The sequence below is a fragment of the Takifugu flavidus genome, chromosome 13, assembly GCF_003711565.1.
Source record: "Takifugu flavidus isolate HTHZ2018 chromosome 13, ASM371156v2, whole genome shotgun sequence".
NCBI classification, from domain to species: domain Eukaryota; kingdom Metazoa; phylum Chordata; class Actinopteri; order Tetraodontiformes; family Tetraodontidae; genus Takifugu; species Takifugu flavidus.
The window spans coordinates 14387419-14403955 of record NC_079532.1 but is presented as its reverse complement, the minus strand read 5'-3'; the positions used below and the strand labels follow the sequence as shown (position 1 = coordinate 14403955).

General features: G+C 45.8%; 1 protein-coding gene across 1 annotated transcript in view; it reads right to left on the bottom strand.

Moving 5' to 3' along the window:
* mical3a (microtubule associated monooxygenase, calponin and LIM domain containing 3a) overlaps positions 1 to 16537 on the bottom strand; it is a 65596-nt gene that overhangs the window by 16528 nt on the left and 32531 nt on the right. Inside the window, exons 9-36 of the mRNA XM_057052223.1 lie at positions 16211 to 16311; positions 15045 to 15302; positions 14795 to 14910; positions 14388 to 14514; positions 13962 to 14055; positions 13239 to 13386; positions 11950 to 12146; positions 11689 to 11807; positions 11515 to 11577; positions 11266 to 11433; positions 10243 to 10344; positions 9921 to 10004; positions 8258 to 8356; positions 7308 to 7421; positions 7096 to 7200; positions 6825 to 6938; positions 6241 to 6336; positions 5549 to 5656; positions 5100 to 5286; positions 4920 to 5014; positions 4733 to 4824; positions 2921 to 3121; positions 2573 to 2847; positions 2294 to 2386; positions 1646 to 1798; positions 1179 to 1241; positions 371 to 439; positions 174 to 287 (exon numbers count right to left, since the gene is read on the bottom strand). Coding sequence (XP_056908203.1) covers positions 174 to 287; positions 371 to 439; positions 1179 to 1241; positions 1646 to 1798; positions 2294 to 2386; positions 2573 to 2847; positions 2921 to 3121; positions 4733 to 4824; positions 4920 to 5014; positions 5100 to 5286; positions 5549 to 5656; positions 6241 to 6336; positions 6825 to 6938; positions 7096 to 7200; positions 7308 to 7421; positions 8258 to 8356; positions 9921 to 10004; positions 10243 to 10344; positions 11266 to 11433; positions 11515 to 11577; positions 11689 to 11807; positions 11950 to 12146; positions 13239 to 13386; positions 13962 to 14055; positions 14388 to 14514; positions 14795 to 14910; positions 15045 to 15302; positions 16211 to 16311 — 3555 coding nt within the window. The remainder of the gene's footprint in view (positions 1 to 173; positions 288 to 370; positions 440 to 1178; positions 1242 to 1645; positions 1799 to 2293; positions 2387 to 2572; positions 2848 to 2920; positions 3122 to 4732; positions 4825 to 4919; positions 5015 to 5099; positions 5287 to 5548; positions 5657 to 6240; positions 6337 to 6824; positions 6939 to 7095; positions 7201 to 7307; positions 7422 to 8257; positions 8357 to 9920; positions 10005 to 10242; positions 10345 to 11265; positions 11434 to 11514; positions 11578 to 11688; positions 11808 to 11949; positions 12147 to 13238; positions 13387 to 13961; positions 14056 to 14387; positions 14515 to 14794; positions 14911 to 15044; positions 15303 to 16210; positions 16312 to 16537) is intronic.

Genomic DNA, 16537 nt, shown 5'->3' with positions numbered 1-16537 from the left:
TGTTCTGGATGATAAACCAAAACTATTATAATTTAATCACACCTCACATTTTTACAAATGAATGAAAAATTAGCACTTTCACTGGCAGAGACCTAAAGGAAATTATCAGAAGTCTTCTGGGAACTTCCACCTCCCACTTTAAACTGTTGCAGAGGAAGTATCAGGACACATACCGACACTGGAAGACATTCTCAGACTTTCCGAAGTCCCGTCTTCCTCTGGATGCCCGTCCGCACATTCCGACTGATGCAAACGTGCCTCTGCCTCAGCATCTGAAGGGATGTCTTCTGGAATTGAAAGATAATAACCAGACTCTAATACCACCTAATCAAAAGATAAATTCAACCTCCATATGTTACTGACAGCTCACCTTGATCCATCTCTGTACCAGGTTCCATATCTTGACTGTCTGCTTCAGCTTCCTCTTCCTCACAGAGCTCTAGTGACAAAAGACACAGTTTTAGTCAGAAAATAAAATCAACCTTCCACATCATTCATCTCAGAGATGTTTACCAGGAAAGCGTTTGACTGTGTGAAACAAAATGACCAGAATGTTAAAAATAAATAAATATACACGGTTAAGTTATGGGAAAATGTCCAACAGCGAAAAAAAGCATTCAAATCGTTTAACTCAGTGGGAGTCTTCTGTGCAGAATGGTCTGTAAATAAAAGTAAATCAAAAGCTGAGCACACAAGCGAATTAGTGCAAAAAGAAATATATATATATATATATATATATATATATATATATATATATATATATATATATAGTATAATGACAAGCAGGTGTCATTATAGAGCCAACTTGTTAATTCACTCCTGATAAACTGGTCACGCTTTGCTGGCAAATAAATAAAATATTGTGGCGTTGTCTAAGCATTTAGCTTGGAAGGCAAAGGCTGCTTATGTAAAGAATTCCCATTTCATTTATTCCAGTTTGCTCAAAATAGCCCCAGTAGGTCAACCAGAAGTGCAGAATCAGCGACGGATTCAGATTAAACGCCTGAGAAGAAGTTAAAACCTGAGACCAAAGCGTTGATGTGAACACTCGGAGTGTGGCAGCCGTGCAGCGAGCATGCTTGTGAGTGCACAGTTGTGCGTTTGTGCATGCTGCAGGAAAAGCCCCAGCGGACTGATACTAAGGTGGGATGCGGAGATCCCTTTTAAGTCTGCGCTACCTCCAGACACGGACTCCAACCAGACTCGCACGGCTTCATGATGGGCGGATGTGTGGGCGGGGGCTACGTTCAAACCACAGGATGCAGAATGAGGGGTGGGTGGCGGGGGAAAACAACAACAAATTAAATGAGACACATGGGAAGGGACATGAAAAAGGAGACAAAAGCTGAACAAAATCAAAGAGAGGTGATGAGGAAGTTACGTGGTGCAGAACCATAAATGTCAATTGGAAGTGATGGAACACAAAATTAAACATTCTGAAAAGGAAATGAAGAGCGACATGGCAGAAAAAGTGTACAAAATGTATAAGATGAAGACAAAAACGATTTTAGTGGGTGGAGGGGGCTCATCCCATCATGGACACAGAACAGATCAGCAGCCAGCCACAACAAGGAAATGACAGACACCCTGATCCATTATCCCGATCAGCATGTCCCAGGTGTTCACCCCCTACTGGGTGGGTTACCTGTGGAGGAGGGTAGTGTGTGCTCAGAGGGGTGGGAGAGTTGGGAGGCTGAGGCCGCCAGACCACCCTCGGAGTCCAGATGTGTTCTTGCCACAACTGGATCAGCCAGGGGATCCAAAGGCTGCAATAGCTGCTGGACTCGAAGGTTCTTGGCTAAATGGTGGTTGTAGCGTGTGGGGTTTTTTGGTTGAGGAATGGAAATGTATGAAAGAGAGCGCAGAGAAAAAGAGAGGATGGATGGGACAAACATGAAAGAGAAAATCAAGAGAGCCAATTAGAAAACAGCAGTGCTGGAAAATCAAAACTCACATCTGAGGGGCAAGAAAGGACGCATGCATGAGGCTGTAAAAACTATAAAGTGAGCCTCAGAGATCCAAAGCTTAAAAAGACTTATTCTACCACTTAACTCAAAGCCATAACTGCAGCAAAAACATCTAATACCTATCAGGTTAGTGTGCTGAAGCCATATAGAACAAAAAGTTGTAAAAGAGCAGGTTAATATGGGATGAGACGCAAAAGAAAAATCCTGATCGCAAACTTAGAGCACGGGGAGGAAAAACCACATGAATAAATAAAAACCCTTGTGAAAAAGGGATTATATATCACGCCCAAAGTAACTGCAAAGGCATCCACAGGCACTGCAGCTACCTTTAAAAGTACCAATATCCTCTTCATCTGTGAGGTGCTTCTCCAGCCAAAGGCCTGACTGGAGCTCCCTATCCCAGGGGCAGTAGTCCCCCTCTGCCAGCAGGGGAAGACAGATGCCCCAATAAAAATAAAAAGGAACAACACATGGACAGAGGAAGAGAGGGACGAAAGAATCACAGACAGATCTGAGACAGTGATGCTACACATAAGAGAGACTGAAAAAAGGTTCAGATGAGACACACACTGGGGAAAAGGCAAGAAATGTCCTCATAAAAATACCTTCACTCGAGTCCTCCTCTTCTTCCTCTTCGTCTTCCTCCTCCTCTTCTTCGTCGTCCTCCTCTTCCTCTAATTCTCCATCTCCGCTGACTGTGTCCGCCCCGGCCTCCCCCTCCGCACCATGGCTTCCCCTCAGTTTGGCATGAAGCTCAACGGCCTCTTTCCAGGGCACGCCGCCAAGGTCCGACGGGCTGGCAGGCGGCTGCTCCGCCTCCTCTTCCTCCTCCTCTTGATCCTGCTCCTCTTGTTCATCCTCCATGTCTGACTCTGAGCTACTGTTAGACAGAGGAAGAACCTGAGCAACAAAAAGAATCACCATTTTTTCCACCGTCGGCACTGAGTTCTTACCTGGAGCCCAGGTCGGCGTCTGTGACCTTGTCCAGCACGCTGCTGAGGTTGTGCTCTGCCAGCGTCTCCTCAGGCACCTCCTCCAGCTCTTCCTCCCTCTGCAGGGACAGACGGTAATTCTCCAGCTCAATGCGCTCCGGCGTCCCCCGCAGACGCTTGGCCAGGCTGGGCTCCTGCAGGCCATTGACTTCCGGCACTGAGGTGGAAGATCGAGCACAGTGACATCAGGACGGACAACAGGTTTTGAGGCGGAGACGGGGAGACAGAAACAGGAAAAGGTTAAAAGAAAGTGACCCTCCGGTGTACGGAACCAGAGAACACAGCAACCATGCAGCAAGTAAACCCCACCCAACTGAAGACCTCTGTTACACTTCTCCCCCTAGCCTTCCCCCCGGCGTCGCTTAAGGACAAACGGACAAAGACACAATTAAGATCTCTACTGAATTTATTGCATTTGTTAATATTCCTACAGCACATAACACAAACAGGCGAGTCCAGCACTAAAATAGCCGTCACATCGGAGGCTACAGTGGACGGTGCCTTGCCTTTTTCCCATCCTGAGAAGCAGAATCTTAAAATTGTTCTATCCACATGCGTGGAAGGCCACATGATCTGCATCTAAAACGGCTTTTCTGACGTTTCCAATCAGGTTTGTGAAGCTAAGAACGAGTTCTGGAAAACTACATGTGTAAAAAAAAAAAGCTAAATTTAAAATGCAATGTATTGATAATTTCTTTAATAATCATTAAATCTATTAGTAAAGACTAAAATGCTAAATAAGTGCTTTTGTTAACATTCAATATATATGTCCCCATGTAGCTTGTAATTATTTCCATGTAATAAACAGGCCCACAGCTACGACTATGTGAAAGAGTCTTTCTACTCTTGTTGATTACAATTACCGCTAACAGGCCATGCTTTTAATTTGGCAATGCTAATAAACCTAACAACAGGAGAGGGGGGGGTGGCAGGCAGAGAACCAAACGCAGGCAACGATTCAAATTAAAGCTGCTCTGATAGGAGGGGGGAAAGGTAAAGCTCACAAAAACTACTGACACACTCACTTCATCACAGACAGGAGAAAACACAATCACAGGCTCCAAAAGAACAAACATGTCACATGGGAGGAAGAGGAGCTGAAAAGGAGCACCGGTGGGCTGGCGTGGGGTCGCGCTCACAAAACGACAAGGCTTGGCTCTTTGTTAAAACACTGGCGGCTAAAATGGTAATGCAGGCCAGGTCTGAGCAGCGTCGCAGGCCGGCCAACAATAAAATTAGAATGGTGTTTGCAAGAGAGCTGAGCGAATATTGCCGCCTGTGGAGCTGGTTCAATGGGACTCTGACCAGCTCCCCTGTTTAATATCCAAGCCAGGGTAGATAAAGGAAGTAGCGATGCACCATTCGTTTCTGTAATGAAGCTGCCAGAGGGCTTCTGCCACAGCTCTGGACCAGCTCCACCTCACAGACCAGAGAGACAGAATGCTGCATCTTTGAGAATTAGAACCAAACAAACACTGGGTAAACTGGGTCGACGAGATCAGCTGGACCCATGCTGACATTGGTTAGCATTAAATACAGGTGAAAAGGAGGGGGGCATCATGCTAGACAAGGCTGAGCAGCACATTGATGGTGAAACAGCAGAGGAGGTAGATGCAGTAGGTGCACAGGAAGGGAGAGTCTAGGGGGTTGAGTGCCACCTGGTGGCAAGTCCAGAAAAGTGTACGGCGCAGGCTATGCAGCGGAACGACCACGCTCTCAGCCAGGCGGCGGGGAGCGGCCACCAGGGCAAGACACTTAAATGGGCTACCTGAGGCTGGGAGCTGGATAGCGGGGGCCGCCTCTGCCACCGTCACCCTTCCAGGGGCGTCCACTGCCGCCATTCCAGCTTGGGGCACCTGGTTCTCCTGCGAATGGGGACAGAACAACGCAGGGGTACATGTTAGCCAACTGGAAAGAGTTAAGGACAAACTCAGAGGATTCCAAGTAATACACATGGTACCTGATCAGCGACAGGAGGAGGGGAGGGGGCGGGCCGTTTCCTCTGAGCGTAGCCCGACACGCGGTAACAGTAGTGCGGCTTGCAGTAAAACTTCCCTGGAGAGTAAAAGGGAACATGTAAAAATAAAAAAAAAAAAAAAAATATCATTTTCAGCTGTTGTGGGTCTTGCGTTATTCTTACCGTCCTCCACATCAAAAGCGTAGGAGGACAGTCGCAGCGTGGTGCCGCAGTACTCGCATTTGAAGCAGCTGCGGTGGAAAAACTTGCCCTCCGCGCTGAGCCGCTCCATCACGTACACGCGTTTATGGCAGAAAAAGCACACGTCGCTGCCGCCGATGTTGGTGGGGAACTCTTTTCTGAGGGAGCCCTGTGGGAGAAGGATTGGAATACGTGTTTTGTTTTTTTTATTGAAAAAACAAAAACAAGGGTGGGGAGGAGAGGCGGGGCAGCTCACCCTACAGATGACTGAGGGGTAACGGTTCTGTTCAGAACTGACATCTACGAACGCAGCAGCTAAAGAGGAAGCTAACTCCTCTATCCCACTCTAAAATATGCAAGGACACAAATCTATGGCAGCCGCTGTCGGTCGCCTCACCACAGGCCTTTCACCGACCAGGCGGAGTGCTTACCCGGTCCTTCTTTTCGAGGAGGGGCTTAGGACTTTCCAGAGACTTAAGCTGATGGGTTATCTGCTGAGTCAATGAGCTGACTCCACCTGTGTACATCCTCACACAATGCTACCAACACCGTTGGGAGAAAAGACAGGAGGCAAAACGTTAGAAAACAAAGGCTGAAAGAGAGGGACAACGTGAAAAAACAAAGGTAGGAGGTGTTGGTGGTGGTGGTAGGGTGTTTGGATCAAACTGAAAATAGCACTCAGAGTTAATACAACAAAAACTGCCCTCGGGAGAACCGAGTTTTCTTAATGTTGACAGCAGACCGATGTCGACGCCGCCGTCACTGATGAGTACTTCCCACACAGCCAGTCTAGCTTGTGTGCATTTCCACATGCACACACATTCACACTCGCTGCAATACAGCCGGAACCCACTACGCGAGATTCTTGCTGCCAAAACATCTCTCTGATCCAAAACAACTGTGGGGAAAATGAGCCAAGTGCAAACAGCAGAGGGTAGATATGATATGTCAGCAGACAGGTTAAAGAAAGGAAATAAATAATCACACAGGCCGCGAAATTGCCACAGCCCAGCACGCAGCCGCGCGTTTGAAGCAAGCATCAGGTGAGATTAGGTTGCACTTGCGGTGAAGGACGACACATCTTTGGGTTAGCATAAACAACACGCCTCATTCCGACGACTACCTGTCGCAAAGAGTCAGAGGATTGAGGTGAAGAATCGGGGCTAGGCTGGGCCTGGAGCCACTGTTCCATAAAATAGCGTGAAGGATTTTTCTTAGGCTTAACCACATGAAGGGGAGAAATAAAAGTCATTATAACATTGCTAAATGCACCACAGCTTCCTGAAACAAACTATTAAACATTAAGAGGTCATTAAAGTGCTGGTTCAGCTTCCCCGTGGGTTAACATAACAGCTAATAATGACACGCTAGATCCATTTTCCTCATTTAATATAAACTGATTTTTGGATCTGATATTTTAAACTCAACCTCAACATATAAGAAATTTAATCCTTACTGCTGTGTTTTGTTTGTATCTAGGCACAAACGGATGCACAAGTTTTAGAATGCATGATCTTTTTTTTTTTTACAATGATAGTTTCAAAGATTTAACTTCTTTGAAACTTTGATTCAGTTTCAATATTATACTATTTTGTACAAGAAATAGAAGTAACCCGTGAGCAACCAAAAATGACTTTGTTAATTACATTTTTTTCTTGATCAGCATGGCGAGCTCTCCAAAAATGCAAAAGATAATGGAAATTTCACCTGAAGACCCACCGGCTTGCCCTCAAACTGAGAGGCAAGTTGCTCTGCCCTCTCCTGAATACTAAGCACATATAAGGGCGCATGACTGTCAGACAGCAGAGGCCGAGCACCCTCCTGCAGGAAAAACAAATGATTCTGTCAAAAATGGAAAGTAAATAGAGGAAGCTGTGGTCTCTCCTTTATCCCAGAACAAGTAATTGTGGTGAAGTCCAAGGATATTATGTCAGTCATTGTTTTCAGCGGGGTGGGGATCAGTTCTCAGCTCCCTGACCTTTTTGGGAAAATTGTGAGAGGACGGCTTTGAACCTGGACCTTCAGTCGGGCCGCAGGACGATTTCCACTGCTCTATAAAGAATCGGGATGGCTTTTTCTTAGGCTCCAGAGAGGGGAAAAAAAGGACATATTGAAAGAGGAAGTTAACCTTTAGAGGACGTGTAGCTTCAGTAAAAGGAAACAACAGACGAGCCCATGCATAAGGATCACCTTTGGTGGTCGGTCGCTTTTGCCCTTAAACCTGGAGATGAGGCACTCGGCCCTCTCCTGTATGCTGGGTATGTGAATGGGTTCCGGGTCACTCAGGGGCAGCGGGATCCACTCCTGCTGGGTAAAGCTCCACTAAGATTTCACCACAACCTTCATTAGGGCCGCGGAAATTTTCCATCAACAACTGCTACACCGAACACACCACGGGCGCGGGTGTTATGGGATGCACGGCGATTTCCCGACGCAACTTCACTCGCAACCACAAAGTTTCTAGGACACTGGCCTTACATGCCAATGGTCAGGATTCTTTATGTTTAAGGTTATGCAACGCATGTTTGATCATATCAGACAGACCTACGTTACTTGTTGATGAGAGAAATGAGAAGCGTTTAATGTTTGTCGTTCAGACATAATATGAAACGTCTTGTGCAGCATTTGTTGCTAAAACCAGAACATCACGCAGCACCAACACGCCAAGCACTTCCATGCAGCCACATTTTAGCAGCAATTCATTTCCAGGCTCTTCTGGATCCTGGAGGAAGCCCTTAACAAAAATGAGCAACCGACACACGCAGCTTCCCGGATGTGTTTGAAGACAATGATTCCAGGAATCAGACCTGAGGTTTCTCAACAAAACCAAGGCAACAAGATCAAAACAAGCCGATCGACAGCACGTGCAATCTGCCTTTACCCAACTCCTGCGAGTTTACATCCCTCAACATCCCCATCTGCATGAAAACGAGCAGCTCCTCTCACAGAAACACACTCCCCGGGGAAACAAACAAGCAACCTTTCCATGCTTTCCTCTGGGGAAATGTAGCGCTTTGTTAGAGTTTACACTACAGAGGTCGAAACCGACATCCATCATACGTGCTTTTAGTGAGGAGGGGGGTAATGGGATAGGGGACAGACACGAGAAAACAAAACACAATGACCAGACTGTGCGTCACCTCTGAGCGGAGAGAGAACGAGGAAGCGGAGGAGGGGAGAAGAATGGTTTTCTTTGGGCAGCTTCGGGAGCTGGACGGCTGATCCGCCTCACTTCTGGCCTTGAGATGACATTCAAAAGAAGATGATGAGTATCGGGAGCTAACTGCTAACTGTGGTCCACACACAGAGCGGGAGGGCACGTTTGAATGCTTCCAAATTATGAACTAAGGGAGGAAATGACACACTGTGGAACGGGCTTTTTTATCGGTTCTGTTAAAGGGAATAAAGCTCAAACACACTATACTTGCTCAGGACTAATCGTGCTTATTCTGATAAAGACTGAGTTCAAGTTCCTTAAACAAATTGGTCCACTTTAATATGGAAAAATGCATATGCAATATGCAACAAATTAGTGGTGTTATAAACACCATTACGAATGCAAAAGGGGGTTGAAAGATACATCTGAAAGATTTTTTTTATGGAGGCATTCAGATTATGAGGATTATTGTACGTCTTTAACATTGACGTTGAGATCATTTAAAGGCTTACTGCAGCCAGAGGACATTAGAATACAGTGATGGAGGAAATCCCATTAAAGAGGATACTTGGCAGCATTTAATCAGTATACACGCTTCTTTAATCTAGCGCCCAGACAGGAAGAAAGAAACGGAGGAAGAACGTTGGTGCTCGCCGGAAGGTTCTGAGCTGATCCACTTCACGGGGACACAGCGAGCTGGAACTGATTGGAAAGGTGGGGTGTGATTTTTCAATAAGTTGGAGGTTGTTCTGTCATGTTTGGGAGATGAGATGTGAACAAAGCATTGAAAAAAGTGCTGCGGACTATCATGGCTGTGTACGGGTGAAGGCAGGATTTGCTCCTGGATGAGTTGCCGGCGCATCGCAGGGCCCCATCTGAGTATTTGGGGGTTGGTGGTTTGCTCAAGGGTAGCTCGGTAGTGCTCTCTGCACTACCTGCACTCCTTCCAACTTTTACCCACAACCTGGGCTTCAACATAGACCCCTCCGCAGAGTGAAGAAATTAACTATTGTAAGAAAATATGAGTTTAAAATGGGAACATTGAATTTTTGTCACATTATTGGCTGTAGTTTTTTTAGCTACAGCTATACTGTATTACACAAACCCAGCGGCCTTTGGAGATTATGTAAAATATAGGAGGTAGATGTATTTCTAAGTAGCCGTGTCATGTTCTGAGGAACAACCTGCACAGTACCGCTCTGATCGATCTTCGTGGAGCATGTTCGGAGGAGATGAGATGTTCTAGTATATCCAGTTCACAAAATATTGACATCCACCTTCCCTTGCCCTTGTTTCTGGACTGAAAAGGTCAAACCCTGGATGTTCTAAAGGATGGTGCGTGAGGGGCATAAGAACAGCGTATTTTCCAGTAGAATGACTTTTCTGGATTCATTCCAACTGTTAGTAAAATTAAAAATAAAAAATAAATTTATGTCATCCAATAAAAGGTGCGCTGGGTGATTTTATCTACAAGACCCGCAAAATAGTCCCCCAAAATAGATCTATTAAAAAAAATCCCTGTATGTTCCCACAGAGTGAACACCTTAAAATCAGGAGGACTCCCAGTGCATCAATGAAGGAAGTGCGGTGTCGTAAAGGGCCTAACAGGTGTGGGAGGACTACCAAGACCAAGGGGCAAACCATACCTGCTCCCCTCTGGTGGGCAATGTCTGACACTTGATCATTTCTTTGTAGCGAATGCTCAGCTTCTCCTGTTGCTGTGTGCGTCTCTGTACCAGAGGGAACGAGGAGGAGAAACCGTGACAACGGCAGACACGCACATGCACAACAAAATACGGATGCTGCGCAGCTAGGTGAAGACTTTAAACTGTGAACACTACACTACAGATCTGTGAGAGGCCCCTACAGAGACAGAAAAGTTCACATTAGTGCACCCACAGTGAGAGAGCACAGGCGTCTAGTTAGGGTGTCTAGCTAGTTAGTCTCTATTGGCATGACGCTCTTTACCTTCCTCCAAGCTGGCACAGGTGCCAGCCGTGCTGGCTCATTCATGGAGATTTGGGGCAGAGGAGGGGGAAAAAGGTGGTCCAGATTGGGCAGAGAGTCTCCCTTTGTCACGAGATAGAACATGCACGTCAATGAGTAATAGTCCACGATGGGAGTAGAAAGACAGAGCGAAGGAGAGACAGAAACAGAGAGATGGACAGAGTGAAACAGAGAGAGAGAGTAAGAGGAAATGAATCATGAGTAGACGGGGTCACAGTTGGAATAGGAAATGACAAGATTACGCGGAATAACCGTTATATTGAGATGCACCAAAGTTTGGTCCCTCTCGATAACACGACAGACACAAAGGCTTTAAAAAGCCGGAAAAAGAGTCGGGGATTTAAATGGTGCAACAACAAATGTTTGTTCACCCCTGTCATCGTCATCTGGGAAAACCCAAAATTGACAGTGAAAACTGCCTTTTGAATAAACTACCCAAACTGCCCTTTGGCCTTATTGCTTCTGAAAATAGATCCTTCGCTGTGCTGCGTCTATACTATCTGATCAGCGCAATGCTAACAACAGTCACACTTGAGGCAGCATGCACATTAATCCCACGCATAAACCACAGACCTGACGCGCTGTTTGCTTGAGCTGTTAGGTCAGACTGTTCTAATGATCAAAAAATGAGTCAGAAAGATGGCAAACAGCGATCTGATTCTTTTTTTCTCCACAGAACAACAATAGAGGTTTCTTTCTCTCCTCCAACAACACTGTCTAGTGTCTGAGCAGCCCACTTTTCCCTCCCACGCTCAGGGACAAAACGAAGCTCTACCAACTTGATTCACCCTCTGAGGCCAGTCAGCTGAGAAGCCACCCACATGCTGCTGGAACAAATAAAGGAGCCTGGCCAGAGCTGCCTTTCGGAACCCCAGCTCATTAATGTAATGATCTACCTGTAACCCCCCCAGTCATGTGACTACAGGCCACACTGCATCAAAATGACACGCTTGTTGAAATAGTCTGGAAGCAAGGCTCTCCTACCTGGCGTTTCAGCCCTGCTTGCGGTGCTGGTGCGTTCTCCTCAAACTTGGCGAGGAGCTGAGTGGCCATGACCTTGACTTTGTTGTGGTTGGAGGAGTCCATTTTCTTCTCAGATAGGACGGCAGGGACGGAGGACCTGTCATCGCAGACGCCCCTGGAGGCCTCCTCCTGCGAGGAAAAAAAAAGTTCAAAAATAAGCATAAAATAAGGAATTCCGCCATGAGACACGCTGCCTTCAGCAGTCCTCACCTCCTCTGACTGGCTGGTTTTCCTTCTCTTCCCCAAACTATCAACATCCTTCTCTTTTTTGTCCTGTCGATGACACATTCGAGACACGACATATTTTTACAATGGCTACATAACAGTGTGCTGTTGTGCATAAAGGCCAAAGGTAATGCAGATGAGCACTTTTCAGACACAGACCTTTGGATTCCTTTTCCTTGAAATGGCTATGCTTTGACCGAGTTTGCTGAGTAATGAGATGGGAGACTTGGTGCTGGCTATGAGTGCCGCCTTTTCCTCTGGACTCAAGTTGTGGTTATCTAGGTAAAAAAAAAAAATAAATAAATAAAAGAAATACAATAAAAAAAGACAATAAGCCCAAAGACTGTGTCCCCGCATCAATGAAAAGACTGCAGTTAAAGACTGGGCTGCTGGATCAAAACTGCAATACCGACGTCTTACCTCCGGGTGGCACTGTGTCCTTAAACATCTCATAGAACTGGCTGAGGTACATGACCATTGACAGCTTGTCAGGTTCCACCACAGACGACATCTCTTTGCCAGTCATGCACGGCGAGATGCCAAACTCCCTCTCAGCCACATCAAAGGCGAGCTGGTTGTTCTGCTCATAGTCTTTCTCATCCAGGGATTCAAAGTCACTGAGCAAGACGGAGGAGAAAAGATATAATTCAGATATAAAAAGTCTTAATCATTAAGCATAATGGCCTCCATAGTGGGGTCCTCACTGCACGTGCTCATGCAGTTAACGGCATCATTTACTGCATGTTTCCTGCCAAAGGATCTGCTCTTATCTCCTACTCAGCACTATGTCCATGCTCACGTGGGGCTCGGGGGGTTTGGCTGTGGACTCTCAGTGACAATTTTTCAGGGTCAAAGGCATAACTTGATGGCACCACATTAGCCATACAGTATTTTATGTTTGTTTTTCCTCTTCAAAATGGACTTTTCTGTGATTAATTGAAAATTTATAGTCCCATTTTAAAGACAATACCGGTATACATATAAAATTTCTTTACAATTAAAAGAATCAATTCATATTACTAAGTTTTTAAACTAACCGTTGCAGGAAGTCCAGAAAATAAGAAAATTGCATGTGTGCTGGAATAGATTAGCGGGAAATGACTTTAGACGCACTGTCCATCCTTCAAGAACACCTTCCTGATATTTACGACATCTGTGTGACAACACAGATGAAGACTTCAGCAGGCTTCTGTGTATGTTTCTAAAAGCATTGCTGCAAATGTTGTCACGCAGCAGCCAAAAACCCCCCACCATTAACGCCGCCCATCAGCCGCATTTAAAAGCATTTGAACATTATGGGCAGCGTGGCTCCGCTTCCTCTCATCTATTGTTCACGTGTTTCCATGTGATGCACTTTTCCCGAGGTACTGCATCTTGTTACTCCCTCCCCCATCCGCCAAGGATGTGTGCTACTCATGCGTGCTCGTTAAAAGGTCAGGCTGAACACAACCTCTAATAGCATATGATGTTAATTGTCAAGTTGGCTCCAGAGGGCAATAATGAGACAATACGGATGAAGACTGGTGTTTGTGTATTTGCAGGGGTGTGTGTGCATCAGGTTAAGTGGACCGTTTGTTCACGTGAGTGCAAATGGGAGGCTAAGCGAAGATGCGGGGAAAAATAAGAGACTCTGAGACTCTGAGACTCATATTGCGCTCAACAACATGAGCAGCAACAATGATGGAAAATGAAATCTCAAGTCTACTCACATGAGGTCCGGCCTGTATCGGTCGATGAGGGCGCACAGGGCCAGGCCGCTCTTCCAGGACATGGTGAGGTCCGTGACTCTGACATTCCGGTATCCCTCCGTTTGCCTCTGGCACCAGCTCAGCAGCTTACTGGATCGAGCGATGGATTCTGGAATTGCAGGCTTGACGTTACAAGGCTGAACTGCTTTCAACATGGAAAGAAATCTGCTTGAGAGCAGCGCAGCGCGACTCCAGCCGAGTGGTCTAACGGCCTTGTTCAGGGAGGGTGGAACAGAACGCCATTAAGTTTTATCGTCTGTGGCTTCGACATCCATGTTAGTAGCAACTGACGACCGACTGTAAGGGTTTACTGATGTAGGCAGGGGGAAGGATGCACATGGGAGGTTAGGAAACGATGCAGAACACAAAGGGAACATTTACTGTAAAGCACAGTGTATCGCACAGGCTTAAATTAGAGAAACAGTGATCCAGTTAGTAAACAAAAAATGACCTTGAGGGGCAAAAAGTTCCATCATTCCAACAACTCATTCACATGAGTACATGGCAAGTAAACCAACTGTTAGAACTAGCAGGATCCTCTGGAAGTTCAACAACATGCATTTGGACTCTGCGTTACCTTGGGACTGCTTGGCAAGCAGACAATTTTCTGGAGTGAAAATAGTTCATTGTTACATTTTAGGAGTAAAATCCCACTAATGTAGGCAAAATAAACATGACACAAACCATTCCTGGCCAGCTTGGGAGTCGAGGAGTTGATCACATTCTCAATTTCCATGCGGATTTCCCGGGACTCTCCCGTGTCATAGAGGTGTCTCACCTGCAATCAACACAATTTTACTTGACTTACATCAACAGGCCTGAATTAAAAAGGTGAAGCAAAATTTTGATTTGACTAAATTATTTCTGTAACTAAAATACAAAAAAACTTGTGATTCCATTCAAGTTTAAAGCAACAGAAGTACATTATTGCTGACATCATAGTTGCCTTTTACAGCCACAACAATACTTTAGCGCTTAGACAGCATCAACTTTGTCGCTTTTTACATCCAAAGATAAACTCTTCTCAGATTGTTTTACAAGCAGTTTGATTTTCAGCTGAAAAACAGAGCATCCCTGTCCAGCCTGACTGGACAGTTTAGTGGGACCCACCTGGCTGGGTTTCAGGAAGTGAAGGCTAACATTGGGGTACCGGGTTATTGGATCCAAGCTGTACTGACTGAAGTTCTTGTTGACATTTTCTGGTGTCGTCTGGGGCAGGAGACGGTATATACTCTCCCTAACGGAAAGAGGAGTGAAGAAACTGTGTCTGAGAAAAACAAACTGGAAATTGTTAGCATTATTATCAAAAGGCCACATTCCATTCTGTTCCAAAAGGAGCACTTATCCTGTTAGAACAAGCAGAGGTGGGAATGATGTCTGAAATCACACACGGGCACATTTCCTAGTAAAACACTTGGAGATAAAAGCGTGTGTTTGAAGAGAGGGAATGTGTGTACGTGTGTTTGGAAAGCAGGGCGAGCTTCAGAGGGTACGTATCATTATTTCCACACCCTCACCTCTCAGCCAGCACCTCAAGAGGGGTTTTTCCCTGAGCCCAGCTCCTCACCATCCAGCCCGAGTCCATGGCTGCCAGGAAACCACGAGCGATACCGGTGCCCATGGGCCAGAACGGCTGCAGACAGACACACAAGCGGACCGACCGCATTCAACAACCAAATATGGCAAAGAGAAGAGAAAGAAGAGGCAGAACTGCCATGCCAGGAATTACTTCACAACATTAAAAACTTCAAAAATAAACTCGCCCACCTCCAACAGGCTGTCGCCGACCAACGCCACCAGGAGGTTGTGGCCCTGGCGCTGGCGCACCATGGCGGCGTTTTCAGAAGCGTACATACAGGTGAAGTCGAACATGGCCACATCCGGCTGCCCGTAGTGGTTGATGGCAAAGTCCAGTGTGGGCAGCTGGTGGTTGGTGGAGAAATCAGCAGCCTCACGGGCATAAGACAGCAGTGCGGCCTGGTCCACGTTAGCCCTGGACAGCAGCAGCTCAGTGTCTGCGTAGTCCTACCAGACAAAAGATGTGATGGGAATTAGAATTGGAGGCAATTCAGCATGCCTGTAATTGCGATGTCTTTATCTTTAATTAATGGGTAGAATTATTATTGTTATCGCTAATATAATATGCATATATATCATTCAGAAGGAAGAAAAGAGGTAGAAATTCTTAAGATGAGCAACAAATTTAGCTTACTTCACAAAACTATTGCCCAGTTTTGCAAGTTGACCTTTTTCACCACATTTTTTGAAGGGAACACCTGCCCTTTCAGAGGTTTAATGGATAATTAGGGTCTATTTACAATCAAAGTTGTTTGAGTTCTGGTGTAAATGCTTTTCAAATGAGCCCTTGTTACCAAGAAATAAAAACAGAGGCAACAAGGCCACTATGAGTGTTTTCATTGGCTGGCAGCGAGAGGCACATTCTTCCATCTTCCACCTCTCCCGTTGTCCAGTGCCAACGCTGGTGCCAGTAATGTGGACGAGGGGAAAGGAAGGGCACAGTGTTGGAAGATGTAAATGAGGACTAAACTCCTACTATACAAACTTGGTACCTTCCTGCGATCTGAGACAGTTGCTCTGTGATGTTCCAACCAAAAAACAGTGACTTATGTGTCAGACTGTGAAAATTGCCGAAAGAAAAGAGATGGAGGAAGATGTTTTTTGTTTTTTTAGAAAAAGCTTTCCGGTTTCCTGTGGAAAGTGGTCGGGGACAGGAAATTACCGTGAGGACGCAATCGCAAAGGCTCGAGTCATCAGTCTGTTCGTGAAACATTTGGCTTAGTTAGTCCATTAGGGAAGCAAAAAAAGAGGGAAAGATAAATACAAATACACTTAAAAAGCCTGATTTCTCTAAACTTTAAACTTAATCTGCATCAGAAAGACAAAGTAAATTAGACATTTCTCTGATCACTCACATGCAGGATGACTCCCTTCTCCAGCAGGCTCTGCTTCTTTGCGGTCATGACAAAGTAGTGCGTGTCGTCCTTGTAGTAGACGATGTTTTCCAGGTCAATTCCTGAAGAAAAGGTATGAGAGACATGCGTCATTTGCCACGCACGGACAGAGTTTAGCGGTCGTCTCGTCATTAGAGGGACAATTGGAGCACATAACCGGAGGCCGGGGGACATCATGACATTAGCGGTACGCTGTGCTGGACTTGGCATGGGACCCACCGTGAGGCATTTTAATTGGATCTGTAATCTGAGGACATTTAACTAACGCAAATGTAGAGATTGAGTATT